At 38.1% G+C, this 17,403-nt stretch overlaps 2 protein-coding genes across 2 annotated transcripts; one reads left to right on the top strand and one right to left on the bottom strand.

Moving 5' to 3' along the window:
• Positions 1 to 494: 494 nt before the first annotated feature.
• tektl1 (tektin like 1) lies at positions 495 to 7,735 on the top strand (the record flags this gene model as incomplete). Its single annotated transcript, XM_084420036.1, has 8 exons — positions 495 to 767; positions 2,044 to 2,319; positions 2,463 to 2,567; positions 2,702 to 2,858; positions 3,376 to 3,542; positions 4,052 to 4,147; positions 5,660 to 5,773; positions 6,484 to 7,735. 8 exons carry the CDS (start codon positions 495 to 497, stop codon positions 6,667 to 6,669), a joined length of 1,374 nt encoding a protein of 457 aa, XP_084276162.1. The 3' UTR covers positions 6,670 to 7,735.
• A 565-nt stretch (positions 7,736 to 8,300) lies between these two features.
• On the bottom strand, positions 8,301 to 17,119 carry LOC311297367 (rho guanine nucleotide exchange factor 28; the record flags this gene model as incomplete). Its single annotated transcript, XM_084419615.1, has 20 exons — positions 8,301 to 9,558; positions 9,723 to 9,824; positions 9,911 to 9,958; positions 10,180 to 10,292; positions 10,439 to 10,528; positions 10,605 to 10,772; positions 10,854 to 10,921; positions 11,210 to 11,391; positions 11,569 to 11,645; positions 12,314 to 12,568; positions 13,071 to 13,188; positions 13,272 to 13,397; positions 13,499 to 13,749; positions 13,887 to 14,012; positions 14,605 to 14,696; positions 14,782 to 14,845; positions 14,943 to 14,991; positions 15,089 to 15,144; positions 15,250 to 15,364; positions 17,093 to 17,119. The coding sequence occupies 20 exons, from the start codon at positions 17,117 to 17,119 to the stop codon at positions 9,268 to 9,270; spliced, it is 2,418 nt and encodes an 805-aa protein (XP_084275741.1). The 3' UTR covers positions 8,301 to 9,267.
• Positions 17,120 to 17,403: the final 284 nt, after the last annotated feature.

Here is a 17,403-nt window from a genome sequence, read left to right on the forward strand (position 1 = left end):
ATAATTTTATTTTGATCAAAGTATGGGTTATTTCTTTGAATGTAAAATGCATTTAAATTTAAAATTAATGCCAGTGGTGGAGTGTGTTAAATTGTGATTGGTTTTCATCAGTTGGCCTTGTAATATCTGATATTAAAGCTAGCATTTATTTTTTTGTCATGCCTCCATCCATGCGCCAAAATAAATCTTTATTTTAATAATTGATATGGTGTGACAGACTAATTTAGGGTGTCTGTTATACATCACAGCATATGATCCGCTCACATCATGTAACAGGATCTCACTGATTGAGTTGCAGTGTGAATGGATCTGACTGAACATTGACGCTCATTCACTAGTGTGTCTCGCGCTACCCAATCAGAGCTCTGTGCGCGTCCCCGGTCACTTGAGGAACTGTTGCGTTGGAGACATCCAACACTTTTAAACCCAAACAATTTGGAGTTATTCGGATAGTTCCACCGATGGTAAAGCTGTTGTAGTTCAGTACCGTGACCATGAAGCGATCCGTCCGGTCCGCATCTCCGGCTGTGGCTGTGGGATCTAAAGGCTGGAAGGACGCGACGGTCCGCTCGATTCTGCGCGCCGCGGATCTGACGCGTCAAACTCGCGTAGATCAACTGCACTCTTCTACACGCTACCGCAGCCACAGCGTTGGGACATTTACCCACACACTTCCTCAGTTAACAGCTTGCAGTGACGAAAAGGACCACAGTGAGAGTGACTCGGAAAAGAAAGATGAATTCCGACCTAAATACACTGGAAGTATGGTAAAGTAACTCAGAAGTAGCCATAGGTGGCTGATTTGCTTTTAAAAAGCAAATTTAAACAATATAAATGTACAAACTCAAGTATGGAACAGTAATCTGCATGTAAATATACACAAATAACATGCAAGTTAATTATCTCCCCAGTCGTTTAGCCTACCTATCATATTGTGATATGCTTAAAGGGACAGTTTGGGTTTCTGATTGGCCAATATTGGCAACAGCGTTGCGCCGTCCCATGATGTTTTCACCATATTGTTGCGAATTGTCGTACAGGAACGTTATGTTATTATGACTCTTGAGTCTGAATGTCTTAATACATTTTCGTAATAAAACAACATTAATTAAAGTTTGTATCCGTAATGTTTGTATCGAGTAGCCTACTCCTAGCCTGCATACAACTTTGTGGCGCTTTGAATTTCTAAACGCAGATTTCCTGTTTTTATAGTTCCTATATAACGTTAGGTCATGGTGACGGGAAATATTAGATGGACAGAAAATAGACTAATATTCCAATGCTTTTTGCGTTCTTTCGCCAAACATTCGCGTTCCCCTGAGAAACGCAAATGTTTCGCTAACGGACGCAAAGTTTATCGTGGGAATGCTAAAGCATTAAGTTATATCATTTTTATTCCATCCAATATTTTTCCACAAACATCACATATTCTTTTCCATCATCATGTTGATTTTAAGGTGATATTATATAGTTTTATAGGGGATATTATGTAGGTGATACCGACCATTAGCCAACTTACACTGGATTATTGACCACTAAGAAACCAATTTCAATCAACCACTAGTATATTTTAAAATATATTACAATAGAGAAGTTATTTTAAATTGTAATAATATTTCACAATATTACCGTTTTAGGTAACACTTTATTTTAGTGTCCTTTACACGTTACATGTAGGCTAGTTATTAATTACTATAAATTATGCATAATTACATCCAAACCACACCCTTGTCCTAACCCTATAGAAATTACATGTAGTTACCTATTATTACTCAGTACTTTGGCTAATTATATAATTACACTGTAACACAGACACCTTAAAATAAAGCACAATCCTGTTTTACTGTATTGGTGAGCAAAAGAGAGAAAAAAAATCTTTCCGACTTCAGACTTATGAAAGGTAGTGTATGAAAACACTAGAATTAAGCATTTGCATATGCAAATTAACTGTCTGAAGGTAAATGTACTGTACATGTTCAGTAGGATTCTATTACAAATTCCAACATTGCATGTGATAACTACAGCTTTGTTTTTCTTTGATAGCTCACTTCCAGAATCATTAGTGGCCCCTTTCCCCCGCCGGTCCTGCGTGATCAGAGTGCGGTGGTCAGCGCAGGTATGGTGGCTGAATATATGCGGGGTGTGAGAGAGGTGGAGGGTCACCTGCGCAGACAAGCAGGCAGGGTCACACAGGAGGACACCAGGGTGGAGCATCAAAGGGAACGACTGGAGAAATTACTCCGCAGTCTGAGGAAAGCATTGCAGGTCAATCAGCAAAGTGCTGATGGCAGGACATTTCGACCAGCCACGACAGAGACCGTGAGTAGCCACAATATAACGAACTCCATGAGGAGTCAAAGAGATAAAAATGTGAATCTCCAAAATGTATTAAATATCATCGTGATGAGTAAAGAAAAATAAAGGGTGCCAAAATCATGGCTTCCACTAAATGTTTTGTCAAGATACGGGATGGAGCCGATGATCTTCTACACAATGAACGAAGAGTCCTGAATGTGCTAAAAGGAGAACTGGAGAGCATGTTGAGGAAGACTTTAACTCAACAACAGGTGAAAAATAGGCATTGCTGGATATTTAAGATATGTCGGATGCCTGAGATTGTTTTCACACAAAATGCATGAAGTTGAACTTGCATGTTCAGTAGAATTTAATCGTTTCAGCATTTTTCTTTATTTTCTTTGAGGTTTTGGCTGAGAGCAGTAAGCAGTTGTTGGATTGTGCCTTTGAGAGATCCAGAGTAATAGATCTGCTTCCCCAGCATGGCTCACTCTCAGCGGGTGTGAAAGCCTATCCTTCACCCCTCTCACAGAAACCTGACCCCACCGGACCGTTCACTCCAGGTACACCAGGACACTTATTAAAGGCACTCTATGCAAGATTTGCACCTTAATATAACAGCTTCAAAATCATTTCGATGGCAAACAAACTCGTATAGGGCGAATCATCCCGATAGCAAAGCAGGGGGGGGACGCCGCTGGCAAAACCAACAATGCAGGTTTGAGAGGTGGCGCCCCGACAAATCTCGCGAGAATCGCGAATTGCTTTACGGCACGACGTCACATACATCAACAACATATGAAGCAGACTCTATGGAAGACACTAGCACACATTTCAGACGTGAATCATGGCAGAGTCGACGAAGAAAACGAAGAAAGCGCGGTCGGAAGAGTGCAGAGACGGCTCTGCGTGAGTGCTATTTACGACAGTAACAGACTCTAGGGGTCGCTGTTTGAGAAAAACGGAAACTGCATAGTGTGCCTTTAAAGTCTCTCACCCATCCTTTTTGTCCAATTTATAAGCTAACAACTGTGTTGGTCTCTAATCTTTCTCTGTCTGTCTCTTACCATCATCATTAAGAGAGCAAACAGGCTTTGGATTCTTCATCTACAGTACTCCGTGAATCTCAGCAGCTCAGAAAGAACGTTTCACAAGTCATGAGGGACGTCATCAAAAAGCAAACAGATATGCGCCAATCAGCCAGCGAAGCCCTGCAGAAGAAAATCACTGAAACTATCCGTCTGGAGGTGTGTGATTACAGTGCAGAGAGAAAAGGAATACTTAGGATCATTGTTTACTAATTCTAAGTATTCTCAGATAGAATACTGTAGAATGAATTTGAATAAGGTAAAATCAATGAAGATATGTACTACAGTTCAAAAGTGTATTATTTTTTTTAAGTAATTTATACTTTGATAAAATAAATTGATTTTAAAAGTGACAGTAAATACATTTATATCACAGAAGACTTCCATTTCAGTGCTCTTATTTTGAACTGGAAAATAATTGTTTAATGGACAGGGGGATATATAGAACTTTCCAAATTACATGCATTGAAATCCCATGGAAATTTGCATAATTTTATTTGGAAATGGAAGAAAAATACCCTTCCAAAGTGTTGTGATGACATTACAAACATAATTAATTTGCCCTGCTTCTATTTTGTACTTGAGGAGTTAAATGTGACTTTTGATCTAAGGTAATTAAAGTTGCTTAGTGTATTCAGGTATACATACTTTTTCTTCTTCCTCATCAGCAACATCTGACACTGAGCTCCGCTGCCACGAGACAGGCCATTTACCGCAAACAGAGACAGATGCAGTGTGCTGGCTACAGTCTTGGCAGAGCTATGGTATGTTATTTTTAGAGTCACATATTGATATTGTAAAAACTATTTTATAAAACGGATAGTTCCAGTCCTTGATTCTGATTGGTTGAGCCGCGTTCGAAGCCGTTGCAAATTACTCTACAAAATACACCTGTGACCGCATTACATTAGTATTAGTATTAGTAATACATTAGTATTACTGCGCAACTGCCCTTTGTGATTCTTTGTTGCTGCATGTGTTGCTTAGCAACCTCTTTGTTTGGCGGAGGAATAAATGTGTTATGTAGATGTGTTACTTCATAGAGGCAAGCAACCTCTACGTCGTGCATTAAAATCCTTTAATGCATGGCTAGCCGTGGATTATCCCGCTTATACCTTGGTTATTTGCCAAGTTGAAAACAAGTTAAAGCTGTAACTGATGTTTACAGTGTAATTTTTTAACTGACGTGTAAAAATGACGGTTATTTTTTTAGGTTACGGCTCGTTAGTTCTAGCACTCCGTCCGCTTTAAATAAAGTAGAGCCATCGGATTGCTTTTATTTGAATGAATTATCACATTTATTTAAATGCATTATTAAAAGAGAGAGACAGAGAACTGAAAGAGAAGGAACAGAGAGAGAGAGAGAGAGAGATGCGTGCGCGAGTTACCTGTGTCAGTGTGCATCTCTTCTTTAAAGTCTAGCAGCTACAGTTGCTTAAGCATATAGCTAACTTAATGATTCTTTAATGGATTTATTAAAATTATTTATGAATGACAGGCAACACTGACAGTGACAAGGCAATCTTTATTTGAACTAATCATGTCATTTATTTATTGTTAATTCTTTGTGCCGCTTTTTGTCATGTAACGTTACGTCTTCTCCAAAGTCTTCTATTTCGTCTTGTGCCTGGGCCCATTTCTCAAAATTGCCATATTCACCATACAAATTAAACGATATGCAAAAATCATCCATTTAGCCTACCTAAATAAACGTTTTCATATGTGTCTCTCAGGGGCCGATCACACCTGACGCGTTTTTCAGGTTCGAAAACGCGAGGTGCACAGCACTTTACATTACACAGACAGAACGAGCAGTTTTCATTAATTTTGAACTGTAATCAAACTGACTGGAACTACCTGTGCATTAAACGGTTTTACTGCACACCTTCCAGCCAATCAGAATCGAGTATTTAAAGAGCCCATGGTATAAAACGTTATAATTTTTGTTGCGGGTGTTTATTTTATGAATAAAATAAATATTAAAATGAATATTTTTATGGAGTAACCGTTTTATGAAAGCAATAAGCCCCTTGAAGCCGTGTTTTACAGTGGATTTAGAACAGCGGTGTCAAGGGGCGTTGTTAGGCTGTTCTAAATCCACTGTAAAACATGGCTTCAAGGGGCTTATTGCTTAATTAACACTTACCTATAACCATGTATAGCCGAACAGTTCACTAAATGAACCTAAAAGTGCTGCTAAATATCCTACATTCTGCATAACATGTTGACTTTTTCACTCCCTGATTGTTAAAGATGAATTCCTTGCCTCCCTGCAGGGCCCGGTTTGCGGAGCTGATCTCTTTTGTCGTGAGAGATTAAGCAGGCCTATGACTCAGCTGTATGGGCGGCATTCAAGTGTTGGGCTGCCGGAATCCGACCTCCTCACATGGGTCAGCTTTTTTGTAATCTGACATTCCTAAAATTCCTTTATGATCTGTCAATCATAAAGGGCAATACTTCCTAGTCTTTGGTTCTGTAACATTTGGAGAAAGCAGGCTGGGGCGAGGATCTAAGCGCAGTGAGAACATTTAATAAACAAACTAACAATCCAAATCCCAAACTGGGAAACACAGGGAGCGCAGAGAACATAAGAAATACGTTTCTTAAGCTCACCAAGACTGCATTTATTTGACAAAAAAAAAAAAAAAGGAAAAAAACCCTATTTTCTATTTCCTGTTTTCTATTTGAATATATTTGAAAATTTTATTTATTCTTGTGATGTCAGAGCTGTATTTTCAGTAATATCATTACTCCAGACTGTGTCACATGATCCTTCAGAAATCATTCTAATATGATGATTTGCTGCTCAAGAAATTTTGTATTATTATCAATGCTGAAAACAGTTGTGCTGCTTAACATTTTTGTGGAAACCATAATTTTGTTTTTTCAGCATTCTTTGATGAATAAAAGTTAAAATCAGCATTTATTTGAAATAGAAATCTTTTGTAACATTATAAATGTCTTTACTGTCATTTTCTAAAAAATAAATCTTACTGAGCCCAAACTTTTGAACAGTAGTGTAGGTTGATAGTCTAAATTAAATACATTTACAATTGCAATGAGTGCTCTGTTAACACATACATTTCCCTTGTACTCTCAGGGCAGTACTATGCTCCGGAAACACCTGGAATCCTCAGGGAAAGAGATTGCAGAGCTGCAGTTTGCCCATCAGCAGCTGGAGGATGACTTGTATGGAAAGCGTGCCGCTGGCAGTGTGGACTCTGCTGTTGTCAGGCTGCGGCGTAGACTCGTACGTCCACAGTCTGTCCGGCCTGTAACCAGTTAAAACTCTAATAACAGCAATTTTAAAGGGGTCATATAATGCCATTTTTGTACAAGCTAATATGATTCTTTAGGCTCTAAATTAAAAGTTTGTAATATACTTTAATTAAAAATTCTCATTAGTATTGTAAGAAAACACTCATTTTACCTGGTCAAAAACAGCTCTGTTTTCAGCACGCCGTTTAAGTGCATGTCTTTAAATGATAATGAGCTTTGCTCACCCCGCCCCTCTGTTCTGTGCATACACCGTTTCTAACACAATAACCATAACGCGTTGTTCATTATAAACGTGGGATTATGAATTATATTGAGAACGTCGTACATAGAAAACATGCCGTACCCTGAGTGTAAACAGCCGCATTCATCGTGAAGCGTGCAGCAAGCGATTTGCAAAGATTAATATAAATATTAATATAAAGGTTAATAAAACGTTACACTCACTTCCTCTTCTGGAGGTGCAGCAGGAACACGAATAGTTGGTACCGATCCTTTTTTCAGGAGCAGCTTCTTAGCAAAACCAGCTTTATACTGACCCTCGTTTGTAAAGCAGTCTGGTGTGTGAAATGATTCGCGCAAACATGAAAGCATTGACGTTGATCGTGGGGAATATTCCCTTCGAAAACAAAACTCAGCCACTGCGTCTTCAGCGGTTCGGATTTAGGAACATCAAAATGACTGATGTGTTCCTTATTACACCCAAGAACACCACAATCGCTGAGACGCCATTCTGCTCATAGACAGTGCTCCAGCATATCAACAGTGACCACGCGGACTACGATTGACAGCTCGCTCACGAGCGAGGGCGGGTCTGTGTTGAAACGCTGCTGTCAATCAACAATCGTGGGAGGGGAACGGCTTGATTTGAGACGGGGGAAAACATATAAGAAGATTAAAAAAAAAACACTGGATGGATTTTTATCATTTTATGATGGTTGTGTACAGGCACTGCCAACACACATTTCAGTACAATCAACTTGTAAAAGTGCATGTAGCATATGACCCCTTTAACATAAAGACGGTGCTTCACTTTCTAAAGGTAGAAATCTGGGGTTACCATGTGGTGTTTTCAAAATGAGTGTATGGTGATTTCTGTGTCATTTAAAATAAAAAGATTTTTGATCATAATAGTTAGGACATATAAATGCAAAATGTACAGTGGCCCAGTAGTGCACAACACAATGAAATTTAAAAAGCAAGCATAAGGCCCATGAACCCCATAGTGGTCTGGAGCATTTCCGTTGTGGCTTTGTGTTGAAATTTCGTTGTGTTGTGCACTACTGGGCCACTGTAAAAATGTGTGACAAACATGTGAAAATGTTAAAGATTTGTCAACAAACAGAACAACACTCGAAGGATTAGTTCACTTTCAAAAAATATTTTGCTGATAATTTACTCACCCCGATGCCATCCAAGATATCCATGTCTTTCTTTCTTTAGTCGAAAGAAAGGGGGGATATTAACATGCCTAAGACTTTTGCACAGTACTGTACATATATACACACATACAGTATATATATATATATATATATATAGTATATATACATATATTATATACAGTATATGCTACATTTTCTCTGTTCTCTTTAATATTCTGGTCTTTATCTGGGTCTTGCAGGTCTGATCTTGTCTTTAACTCTGCCAGTAAAACACAACAATGTCCTTTTAACACAAACACACATAAACACTTTTAAGGGGTCCTATTATGTTTTTTTACATTTTCAAATTTCTTTTTTGTTTAATGTTGCCGTTTGCGCATGAAAAGTTCTGCAATAAGTTACAAAGCACAAAATCCACTACAAAGGGAGTAGTACACTGTTTCTGAACTCCCTGAAACGCCTTGATTGTAGTCTTGAGGTTCTTCCAGGAATGTACAAGTCACAATATTCCTCATGCTTAAGGCATACACAAAAAAAAAAGGGGTGAAGCCTGGTTACATTAGTAGTGACATTTCTGAAACATGCTCGAAGCGATGGACCAATCACAACACTTTGCGCTTTTCGGAAGGAGGACTTTTATAGAGACGGGAACTAAACAGTGCTGCATTTCCCAAAAGCACCATAAGCCTAAGTAGATCGTAAAACCATTGCCACCAATGGTCTCCACAATCAACTTAGCTCACAATGCTTTTGAGAAACGCAGCCCAGAGCGTTACTAAAAGACTGGGAAGAGAGGTACTGCAACAATGTAAAACATGTGAAAAACCAAGCATGAAAACCTATTCTAATAGACCCCAAAGTCGTGTCCCAAATGGCCCACTATACACTATGTACTTATGCACTATGTACTCAACCATGTTGTGTATGAATTTTATAAGGTTATTTTTTCATTCAACATTGGAGTCTGATATCCCTCCCCCTTGATGTTGAGTGCATGAAGTGTCCAACATTCCACACTTCGTTTTTTCGGTTAATTAAGTGCATCATCTGGGTATTTAAAGTGTACTTTTAATATTTGGAATTTTCATTGTGAACACACTTCTCGCAATATTTATACTACAAAACTCTATAGACTAGTGCATAATTATGCGGATTGGGATGCAACTCATAATACAAACAAATAAATGCACTTCATTTCCCTGTGATATGTTAAAAGACAGAATGCCTTAACGAAGATTTGAGTTGTGTTGAATGAGTCTTATCTGTGTCTCCAGGCTCTTACTCTCTTTCACCAGTTTCTTCCCCGCTTCTTTTAATATCTCCCTCTCTTCCATCACTCTCTTCTCCTCTTCTCTCAGCTTCCTCATGTTCTCCTCAAACAGCCACAGTTCCTCCTCAAACTGCTCTTCCTCTTTCACCAGTCTGTCCATCAGTTCGGCATGCTCTCTTTCTCTCTGCTCCAGTTCTTTCTGCTGCACAGCCACAGTCCCACCAACCACACCAGACTCCAAAGTCTGCTGTTGAGACGGTAATAAGTGTAAATAGTCATTGTCTGCAGGATGACTGGAAAACATGCTTCAAATAAACCCTACTTCAGTGTATAATATCAACATGTAACTCTACCACATTCTAGATAAAGATCTTAGAATAAACATGCAGTGAGAAAAACTGCCACACCAACCCTTTTGACATCATAATCGCTAAGATTTGGGGGCGGAGCTTCACCCTCCAGGAGGAGGAGATTTTGAACTTCAAAGCAGCTGTCTTGAATTATTATAGCAGCCTTCAAAATAAGAGTATATTTATACATTCATACAAACACATACACATTTAGCAGTTATTAATTATAAGATAATCAATAACTCCCACCTGCAGACTGTAGAGTATATGGATTAAGTTGTGAACACCCTCTGCTACCTAGATTTGTAGAAAAAATGTAAATATGATTCATGATTCATTTATGATCCACAGTACATAAATGACTGATTACACACATTATTCCATTGAACTGAATCGGAAAATTTGCATAAGAATGTTTTAGAATATTATAAAATGTCAGAGAATATTACATGCATGTGTTTCAAGAATAAGGTCAAATATGTTTTCAACACAAATTCAACACTTGCAGATGTGTTTACCTTTAAATAAGTCTGGTGGGCGGGGCTTATCGGGGCTACTGTAAGAGGCCCCACCCCTGTTCCTACCATAGCACTCCTCCTGCTCCTCCCACTTGGCAAATTTAGTTCTTTATCTGGACAGAGATAGATATTATTTGTGTGTGCATAAATTAGACAGACAGACAGATAGATAGATAGATAGATAGATAGATAGATAGATAGATCTATAAATTGTTGACTGGTATTTAGCAATCTGGGTGTTGGTAAAGTGATTACTCACGGTTTGCTCTTTCCTGGCCAAAGTTATGGTTATTTGGTGCCCATATGCAAGGAAAAAGCCAAGACAACAAAGTGATAGCCAGCTTCACCACTGGGAAAGAAAGAGACTTTGGTGAAATCAGTAACACCTGACTGTGTGTCTGTAGAGAGAAAGACAGATTCATTACCCTCTTCCTGTGCGTCAGACAGTAATGTGACACCCTGAGGGGTGTTTTCAGGGTGGGGTTGAACAAGAAGGCGGCAAGTAGCCAGACTCCATCTACCAGTCCCTCTACAGATCCTTAACTTCTCCTCAATAACAGAGCACACCTGCAGATCCAGAGAGAATAGCGCCTCTACACAGACAATCACAAGACATCAGACATTAGGAACAATGAAGTCGTGCACAGATGGATGATAGATGCTTGGACGTTTACCTTGTAATTTCTGTATCTTCTTAACTTTGATTTCCCCCTCATTCTTCTTGGTCTGATCATCAGGAAGGCTGAAACAAATATAAATATACACCATTCAAAGTTTAGGATCGGTAGAGTTATTTAAGTCTCTTATACTCCTCAATGCTGCATTTATTTGAGAAAAAATACAATAGTAAAAAAAACAGTAAAATGGGGAAATATTATTGTTTCCTATTTTTATTTATTTTGAAATACTATTTATTTCTGTGAAGGCAAAGCAGAATTTTCATTCTGATATGAAAAAATCTTACTGACCCAAACTTTTAAATGATAGTGTACAGACTGTCATTCAAAACAAGTAAAGAATCCTAACACACCTCTCAGTGGCCTGCCTCAGCAGTGTCATCCACGTGTTACGCTCCTCACGAGTCTGTGTGTGTATCTCATACATCTCCGGCCCCACAGAGTAATCGCCACTGATGAGAAATAATCCTTTCTCCTGATTGGCTATTTCTCTCACAATGAGTCTTCGCAAGGGCATCACAGATGGCTTCTGCTCCTGAAGATACAATACATTTAAAACTGATTTTAACATGATATTTAAAGCATATTTAAAACCTTTTTGATTTTAATATAATATATTGATAGCATTTGAATTTTGTATAGGGTCTAAATGTATGATCCTAAGGGCACAGAAAAAAAAAAACAATATAATTTGTAGGCTATATTTCTGTACCAATGCGGCAAAGACGAACTTCTGCTCTTTCTCCTGTAGGAAAGCCAGAACATCTGTGAGGAGCAGCGCAAGAACATCTGTAAAAGAGAGAAAGAATGGGATTCTGGAATGGAATTAAATAATATATTAATGAAGAAAAAAAGAAAGAATACAAACTAGGCATGGACCGTTATCGGGATAATAATTCGGTATCAGCCGATAAAAGCAAAAACATTATTTGTAGCGCACCTCCAATCCAATAATCACAAAGAGCTTTGTGCTTTGTTACTTCTGATAAGAAGTCTTAGCTTTTAAATTCTGTCCATTTTATCACGAAATTCAAACAATAAATGCCGTTTTGACGTTATCCAGTGTTCACAGTTCATTAGTTAGCTAGAAATAGCACTAGAGAGTAGCTTATTTACTGTTAATTATATATGTATGTTTGTATACATTTGTCATGAAGACAAGTGTTTAAGACAACTATCTTATGTGCAACTGAGTTGAATTCAAACATTTGTTTTTATTTCGGTGTAATTATTATATCTGAAAATAAATAACAGTTAAATATAATAGTTACATTTTTTAAATTATTTTAGCATCTAATATTATAGTAATGTACCAAATAAGAAGGTTCCCAGTATAGTTTACAGCATTAGCTGTGAGAGATTTTTTCCTTTAAGAAAATCAAACTATCGTTATCGGCAGGCAGATATCATTCTGAATAATCGGCTATCGGTATCAGCGGAGAAATTGAATAGGCTACCTCTCAGTCTGCCAGAGGTGGTCCTACAAGTCAGCACTGAAGAGTGTGTGAGAGTTCGGAGTGTTTTCTGCAGGTCTTGCTTGCCGAAGATCTCCCCGTTCTTCAGGCGAGTGCAGCTCTTGTTGTCTAGGCGACTTATGATGTCCTGTAGTTTCATTGCATTCTCATAATCTCCCACATGCCGCTCCACCTCTTCTATCACCCTCCGCAGACCCTCCAGTGCCACGGCAATATCATAGCGCTCAGCACTGCCATCTACAGAAGTGCCAGCACACCACAAAGGTGACCATTCAGATCCCTTTTTATCAAATATCATGTTTTTTTAATCAATTGTATAATGTAATAGTGTGTATATTTGATATGTATATTTGATTTTCAGGTTTATATATAAATATATATGTCTTAGGCACGTTAGTATTTTGACCAAAAAATGGTTTTAAGCCAGTTATTTATATCTTTTGCTGTAGTGTGTCAGTGGGAAATATCAGTTTACATTTCCAAACATTCCTTTTGTCATTAATTGTAATAATCCAGTGAGATTTTTGTATGCACAAGGAGTCTGACAACAGCCTGTATGATCCACACATCGAGTCTGTCTGTGATTACATGAAGAAACAGAAAATCTGAGACAGACTAAATCCAGAAGAACTGTGGCAACATCCCCCAATTTTACTTATTGTTAATAATAATGGTAATTATGTCAATTGTTAACTCATTTAAAAGTAAAAAAAAATCATATTTAACCGATTTAACTTACCATCGGTGTGTTGAAGGAGTCTCTCTACCAGAACAGGGTACTTTGTAATTCTCTGGGTAACAAGCAAAAGGAATTCTGGGATTTCACGACGCTTGACGACAGAGTTGGTACTCAGCTGCTGTAGACGCAACACATACGGTCATCAACATAAAACTGAAACTGTTTCATATGAGTGTGTTCGTGTGTGTTTAATCAACTTACTCTGAGAAATAATTGTAGTTTCCTGTTGCTCTGTAGTTGTTGCTTATAAACTTTCAGTGCTTCTGGATGACGACTGCAGAAATGGCCATACAACTCTATCATCTGAGAAGCACTTGGGCCTGAGAACTACACACACAATTGCTAAATGAACCTAAGGTAAGAGCTGAACTTGTGCAGCCACAATAAGTAAATTGTTCAAGTCTACAGATGTTTAGGTTCTTACTTGCCTGTTGACGTAGAATATCACCAATTTGCAGGATGATGTAGTTCTTGTGCTTTCCTGGGTGAATAGACACCCTCTGTCTGGTCTCCATGTCTACAAGAAAGTTTCTATGCAAAACCAAGAGCTCATCCACCCTGGGAAAAATCTGACCAATCGTGTCCTGCTCCAGCTGCACTTCCTCCAGCATCCCCGGCCTTAAAACATCAGCCATAACGGAGAGAGTCTGGACATGGTGAAATTCTGTCTGCATCAGCTCTGCGACAAACACAACACTAACCCAATCAAATTAGGCTTAACTAAAGCATCCAATCAAATCCAAAAGACATTTTTAGACAACAGTGTATTTCATATTATCAAAAAAACTCATGAACAATATGTTAATCGTTATTGACCATAGATGATCTCCTGCCTCTTGACCACCTCTTTGTCCAGTGTCCTACTGAATTCAGTGTCCACAACAGCGCTCCAAGATTCAGCAGAGAAGTCAAATGATACGTGAGCTGACGAATCATCAGAATCTGGCAAAGAGATGGTTAAATATACTGTAAAAGTGACTTATTGTTTGTGTAATTTGGAAAAACTATAGTTCAGCCAATAAGCATGTTTTTTTTACATGAATGAGATCAAACATCACTAGTTTCTATAGACCTTATTTACTTATCTTTTTCATTTTTTACTTAACTTTATGTACTAAAATAACTAAAACTAAAAGGGAAATAAAAATGAATAAATTCTATATAGACATATATTTTTTAAAGTTAAAGTAAAAAAAAAAAAAAAAAAAATCATTTTATTTTTAACTTTAACTTTAAAAAAAAAAATCTATTTTTGGGTGAGCTATCCCTTTAATGATACTAAAATAACACTTTTCAACATTCCAATCCCCATTTAATTTCATTGTATGGAAAAAATCAGCAGGAAGTTCTGCACCTTTTGAGTTTCACAGAAGAAAGAAGGCGTGTACAACTTAAACGGTGCTGCACAGAACGATTGGTGTATGACATCAATGTACCGCAAGAGCGATTAGACTAGAGACGGCTCCATATGGTTTCAAATCGCTCTTGCGATCATTTGATGTCATACAACGATCGAACACACCTATTAACTCACTGGAGGCGGGGCTTCCTGAAGAATGACCAATCAAAGACTTGCTTTTCCGCAGCGTGAAATCATGGCCACACCCCTCACTGTTACTCCGCTTTCTGATACAGAAACATACAAAACATCTCAAAATGTAAACGTTAGTGACATAAATTCAAATGAAGTTTGTGGAAAACATATACAGACCTGTGTAACACAGTGTTGTTGTCATTGACCAGAGACAGAGATGGAGAACTTTGACTGGACGAGTCTGTTAATGAAACATACATGATCACATGAGCACTGCATGACATGGCTGGTTGGTTGGTTCCATTATAATTCCAGAGTAACATGATTGGCTCTCTCACATAGTAAAATTGAAGAGTCACTGCATTTCAGATGTGCCTGATGAGGATTCTGGGTTATAGAAATAAATGCAATTACAATCTTTCAAATTAATGTAGTTTCAAGTACTATTGTAAGTAAAGAGTCAAGTGCTTACACACACACTCACATTTAAACACAGAGGGGCAGAACCACAGCAGGTCTTATGAATGATCATGGAGCAGTCTTTACAGGAAATGACATCATGAAGTCAGTGTAGAATTTTGGTACAGCAAATATTTGTGCAAAAAATGTAAAAAATACATGTCGTTAAAAGAAACACACACTCACATGTGCACTGCTGTGGTTCGTCGTTGTCAGCTCCCTCACAGACTTCACAAGCTGCTTTAACAGGCTGCTTCGGCGGGCAGAGCTGGTGCAAGGCTGAGGAAACCTCTGCGTTTATCTGTAAACAAACAGTTTTTTTTCCTAAGGATATACATACAGTGAGGAAAATAAGTATTTGAACACCCTGCTATTTTGCAAGTTCTCCCACTTAGAAATCATGGAGGGGTCTGAAATTGTCATCGTAGGTGCATGTCCACTGTGAGAGACATAATCTAAAAAAATAAATCCAGAAATCACAATGTATGATTTTGTAACTATTTATTTGTATGATACAGCTGCAAATAAGTATTTGAACACCTGAGAAAATCAATGTTAATATTTGGTACAGTAGCCTTTGTTTGCAATTACAGAGGTCAAACGTTTCCTGTAGTTTTTCACCAGGTTTGCACACACTGCAGGAGGGATTTTGGCCCACTCCTCCACACAGATCTTCTCTAGATCAGCCAGGTTTCTGGGCTGTCGCTGAGAAACACGGAGTTTGAGCTCCCGCCAAAGATTCTCTATTGGGTTTAGGTCTGGAGACTGGCTAGGCCACGCCAGAACCTTGATTGTGTATTACCAACAGTAACCTTGGAAACGGTGGTCCCAGCTCTTTTCAGGTCATTGACCAGCTCCTCCCGTGCAGTTCTGGGCTGATTTCTCACCTTTCTTAGGATCATTGCGACCCCACGAGGTGAGACCTTGCATGGAGCCCCAGTCCGAGGGAGATTGACAGTCATGTTTAGCTTCTTCCATTTTCTAATGATTGCTCCAACAGTGGACCTTTTTTCACCAAGCTGCTTGGCAATTTCCCCGTAGCCCTTTCCAGCCTTGTGGAGGTGTACAATTTTGTCTCTAGTGTCAGCTTTGGACAGCTCTTTGGTCTTGGCCATGTTAGTAGTTGGATTCTTACTGATTGTATGGGGTGGACAGGTGTCTTTATGCAGCTAACGACCTCAAACAGGTGCATCTAATTTAGGATAATAAATGGAGTGGAGGTGGACATTTTAAAGGCAGACTAACAGGTCTTTGAGGGTCAGAATTCTAGCTGATAGACAGGTGTTCAAATACTTATTTGCAGCTGTATCATACAAATAAATAGTTAAAAAATCATATATTGTGATTTCTGGATTTTTTTTTTTTAGATTATGTCTCTCACAGTGGACATGCACCTACGATGACAATTTCAGACCCCTCCATGATTTCCAAGTGGGAGAACTTGCAAAATAGCAGGGTGTTCAAATACTTATTTTCCTCACTGTACATAGTGTCTAATCTTAGAAATCACCATTAATCATAAAGAAAAATCATCTCTTGATAAGGGTGGCTGACATGAAGTTAAAAAAGACACTTTTTTTCCCCACTGAGATTTGAAAATACATGGACCAAAATATTTTTGAAAAATATTACAAATATTTGTTGTATACAACCAGACTGTAAAGAACATATTTTGTTATATATATTCTGTTCATTTGCAAAATAACCTTCTTCATTGACAATAAAAAAATTCCAATATAAATATATATTATATATACATATACTGTACATACACACATATATAATATGGCAATATATATACATATATATATATATGTGTGTGTGTGTGTGTGTGTGTGTGTGTGTGTGTGCATATATATCAAAATGAAACATATGTAATCTTTTCCCTCAAAGTTTCTCATATTTTGTGGCCATTTCTGCAAATAAAATACATTAAATGAAAATATCAAAAGTTATATTTTCTCTGTATGTGTTTTATTCCATTTAACTTCAGTCTATTGCACACTTTTACTGTATTTCTCTCTCTCACCTTGCTTTTTATTTTGGTGTTGACCATCCGGCTCCTGAGGAAGCTTAGTGTTCGACTCACTTTATATTTCTCTGTATCACTTTTGGATGTAGGGATGAATTTCTCTTTCTCTTCTTCCTCTGAATTGCTACACCACATACTGGGAATTTGGAAATAAATAGTGAAAACATACTTAAGCTTCTTATATATATATATGTGTGTGTGTGTGTGTGTGTGTGTGTGTGTGTGTGTGTGTGTGTGTGTGTGTGTGTGTGTGTGTGTTTGTGTGTGTGTGTGTGTGTGTGTGTGTGTGTGTGTGTGTGTGTGTGTGT

The sequence above is a fragment of the Rutilus rutilus genome, assembly GCF_951802725.1.
Source record: "Rutilus rutilus genome assembly, chromosome: 9".
In the NCBI taxonomy this organism is placed as follows: domain Eukaryota; kingdom Metazoa; phylum Chordata; class Actinopteri; order Cypriniformes; family Leuciscidae; genus Rutilus; species Rutilus rutilus.